Source organism: Zingiber officinale, chromosome 1A, assembly GCF_018446385.1.
Source record: "Zingiber officinale cultivar Zhangliang chromosome 1A, Zo_v1.1, whole genome shotgun sequence".
NCBI classification, from domain to species: Eukaryota; Viridiplantae; Streptophyta; class Magnoliopsida; order Zingiberales; family Zingiberaceae; genus Zingiber; species Zingiber officinale.
The window spans coordinates 16,614,211-16,618,285 of NC_055987.1; the positions used below are offsets into that span (position 1 = coordinate 16,614,211).

The 4,075-nt window shown below is 38.5% G+C and overlaps 1 protein-coding gene across 1 annotated transcript; it reads right to left on the reverse strand.

Moving 5' to 3' along the window:
- Nucleotides 1–1,997: 1,997 nt before the first annotated feature.
- On the reverse strand, nucleotides 1,998–3,173 carry LOC122000517. Its single transcript, XM_042554902.1, has 2 exons — nucleotides 2,423–3,173; nucleotides 1,998–2,256 (listed from the first exon to the last, which is right to left on the reverse strand). Exons 1-2 carry the CDS (start codon nucleotides 2,990–2,992, stop codon nucleotides 2,221–2,223), a joined length of 606 nt encoding a protein of 201 aa, XP_042410836.1. The 5' UTR covers nucleotides 2,993–3,173; the 3' UTR covers nucleotides 1,998–2,220.
- Nucleotides 3,174–4,075: the final 902 nt, after the last annotated feature.

A 4,075-nucleotide genomic window follows, 5' to 3' on the forward strand; every position in this document is an offset into this window, starting at 1 on the left:
GTCCAGTTGAACCCGAGGTTGGGAGGTACGGCAGTGCCATTTAGCATGGGCAGACAAGTCTCTCTCTCTCTTGGACCTGAAGTAAAGTTGTAGATCTTGAAGTCATCTACGTTTTGGTATAAAGATCATCCAAAAACTCCAACCGAGCGCAAAGTTATGGCCGTTTTACGAACGGTCTGCAGTCAGCCCAGAATTCAGCACAGCTCTGTTTTGGCGTGGCACGGCTCGTGTTCTTCGTCACACGGCCGTGTGGCATCCACATGGCCTCACACGGCTTCTTCTCTGGTTGAGTCACACGGCTGTGTAGCTTACACGACCGTGACCCTTTTCTTCTCTGCCGAGGCCACACGGTCGTGTGGATTCACACGGCCGTGGCCTTTCTCTCCTCTGGAAACTTGGCACGGCCGTGCCATTTGGCACGACCGTGTGTTGCTTGGCCATGGGAAACTTAGCATGGCCGTGTGGGACACACGGCCGTGGCCTTCTTTACATCTGGTGCTGGAGCACGACCGTGCCATTTGGCATGGCCATGGCATGATATGGCCACACGGCCGTGTGGCATACACGACCCAAGCATGAATTCTTCCGGAGTTGCTCCCGTGTGCGTTTTAGCTCCATTTTTACTGCAAATAGCATCCTATCAATCAAAACAAGAAAAGAGCAGATCTCCAAATAAAATATAATGAAAGTATGACATTACAATGAAATAGGGTGGAATAAACATAGATTATGTCAATAAAATACAAGTAGATGTGCGTCAAGACATGCATAAAAGTGTATATAACCTACGAACATCACACCCCCAGACTTAAACTTTTGCTTGTCCTCAAGCAAAACCCGCAATCTAGATTCATGTGGTTAAATAGTGAATCATAATATCTAGCAAGTCAATCTAATCCTATCAAATGATTTCATTGGTGAGAAAGATACAAAAGTACTTTGAGTATGACCTAAGTAGTAGTCCTCCGTGCTCAGTGCGAAAGTGGCCTAAATTTATCAAGTTTCAATCCGTAAGTCTAGTCAAGTCGTCATAAAATTGTGTTCCTTATACTTCAGGCGATAGACACTTACCTGCCACACATAAGGTTCGTTCCCCTAAAAAATGCTATGCATCGTCTACACAAGGTCTCAAAGGAATACTCAATATCAAGAGAAACATAACATTCATTTCCCCAGTAACCTAACTCGGTCTCAAAGGGGTGAATTACTAGTTTCCACTCACGATAACTATTTTTTATCCCTTATTTTTTTTCCTTTGAATGTTTTTAAAGTATCAAACTTGAATAAATTTTCATTTTTTTTCCTTGGGATTGATTTTTCCAAATGAGCTTACATGATCTGAGTTTATCCAGTAACCAAAATGTAGTTGAGAGGTCACCATAGAAGCACAAGTACTAGTCTAATTCTATGAATCATGACTATTTTAGAGTTATCAACCTTCAAAAATAGGCATAGTGTATAAAGGTCCTAAAACAAGGTCAATACTTAAACTCTTATAGTAAAAACATTGCTCACTTCATGCTATCATAGATAGAAAAAGATAGATCACTAAACATAATAGCATTATAAGTAACCAATAAACCATATGAAATCTAGAACAGACGTGCTAGTATTTTGCAATAAGGACAAACAATCATGATGTGATGAATGATGCAACTAGCAAAAACAAAAAAAAATTATTATACAAAAACTAAACTAAACCAAATGCATCTAATGCATCCCCCCAGACTTAAACTTTTCATTGTCCCAATGAAAACTAGAAATGATATATGGAGGAGGTTTTATGGAGTTTAGAGAAGTTACCAAGTGATGAGCTTCAAATGGTTTACATTCATGTTCTTGAAAATACTCCTCTAGCCAATGCTCACATTCCTCCACAATTTTGAAATCTACAAAACAATAATAGACAAGAAAACTTAAGTAGAGGGTATGAGTTATTATGAAGAAAGAAATGAAAACAAGAAAGAACTAAAGACATGAATGAAAATAAGGAAAATGAACTTGGGTTGCCTCCCAAGAAGCGCTTGTTTAAGGTTATTAGCTCGACCCCTTAGTAGGCTCATCGAAATCATGATCTTGCCGGAGTGAGAAACTTCCGGACTTTTCTTCCAATGGCCCAATTTATTATGAAGAGAGTTATCATTATAAGAACAATGTAGTGCATCACCGCTCTCTTCATCTTCGTCTCCTTAAAAGTCCTTTCCGGCGGTCGGAGACGGTTCAGTGTGAGCATCCAATTATTGGCCTCTTGAAAACCTGCACACCCAAAAGAAAGGTCGACCTCCCACAAGCATGAAATAAAAGAAAGAACTAGAACCATATTAGTATGAACTAAGTATTTATAAAAAATTGAATCACATCCAATAAAATCAATTATAGGTACCTCTATGAAATTTTCTACAAGATCACTAGAAATACTAACCTTGCATTGTTGAGATGTACCTAAAAGTTCTAAATAGGTGGATGTGACCCCTTCAGAATTATGTAGTGGCTCTAGCTCTGAATCAAGTGGTGGTTCTTCTGAAAGTAGTGATTCTTGGGGCTTTGCTTCCATTGCAAAAGTCCCTACACATTTATCATCATCAACCGGTTGTGCAACCAAAGGAAGTGATCCTTGGGACATTTCCTCCATAGTACACGTCCCTACACTTTTATCTACCACATCATCATCATAAGTAGTGAAGAGTCCACTAACATCAATATCATCAATAGAAGGATCAATAGCTTTATTAGAAATTTGTAGTAAAAGTTGTAAAGCTAGGATCCCCCGTTGTACCATTATCTCTTCAGAAAGTTGTGTTGTGGTCTCCATCTGACTTGGAGCAGGAATATTTGTGTCTTGGGAGTCCTCTAAGTCAATCGGCTCATCTGGTTGTGAATGATGAAGTCTATACAATGAAAAATCATCCTGAAACTCTGAGAGACTCTGATATGCTTGAAAAGAATGATCAAGACCTTGCACACTTCTATAATCAAAATTTTGATAATCCATCCAATCCTGATTGTAGTGCTGAGGTGGGTCAGAGTTCTGCTGCTAGGAAAATGACTGCTCACTCTACTCTGGAAATAGCTGGGGTTGAAGGTTATAAATTTGATAATCTTCCCAGTCATAGCCATAAGTATCAGGAACTTGCTTATATGTATCTTGATGTTGAGGTTGAACCAAACACTAAAGTTCCGGAGTTATAGCAGTCTTTTTGAAAAAATGGCAAATAGCATCTGGATGAGATGTGCTACCACACACTCTACAAAGAAACTCAAATTGATCATCTTCTGAATCATAATATTCATCAATAGAAGATCTTGCGCTCATGGGTGTGAAAAATTATCTTGAAGCCATGCTTAACATGTTAGTGCTCAAGATATCTAAAAAAATTTACAAGAAAAACTAAAAATACTGAATTAAAGACAAGAAATAAAATGCATAATGAAAAGCAAGAAAGAAAATGCAAAAAGAAAAAGAAAAATGTCTAGAGTAACTCATATGCTAATAAACTAATGTTAATCGAAAATAGTCCCCGGCAACGGTACCAAAAACTTGTTACAAACCGCAAGTGTACGGTTACGTCGTTAGTAATAAAAAAAGATATCGTATCCACAGGGACTGTTGATTAAGCACTAGTTAACTTTTGCACGGCGAATTATCTAGACAAACACAAGATTGATTATAAAGAAATTAAGAGAAAGAAAGAGGAAAGAGAGAGAATAGATCTTGAGAGGGGTTGAGCAAGAGGATGGTGGATGATAGATTCTAGGATTTCGGTTTCCTTGTAATGCTAGGTGATATTACATAGATTGCTTAGTTCCTATTCTCTATATTCATACTCTTGTAGGAAGTTAGATTCATTACCGACTCTCCCTTGCAATGGATAAGCCGACATGATCTCCTACTCCATGTCCTATGCTACTAAATGGGAATGATTCCTATGTTGTCCTTACACGGGCTTGCCTGTCACGTGTGTCCCTTAGATAATCAATATAGAAACACACTAACACTCAATAACATAGAAATAGAAATAGTGATTATGCCTGATCCCCTACTTCCTTGTGGAGATTTGCTTCTCCTTTCAAGGTG

Bases quoted from the DNA above. Each gene is read 5' to 3' on its own strand.
- LOC122000517 (XM_042554902.1), bottom strand. From the start codon at position 2,992: ATGGATTATCAAAATTTTGATTATAGAAGTGTGCAAGGTCTTGATCAT. The intron at 2,257-2,422 runs GTTAGTATTTCT...TTGGGTGTGCAG, and splicing joins GTACATCTCAACAATGCAAG to GTTTTCAAGAGGCCAATAAT.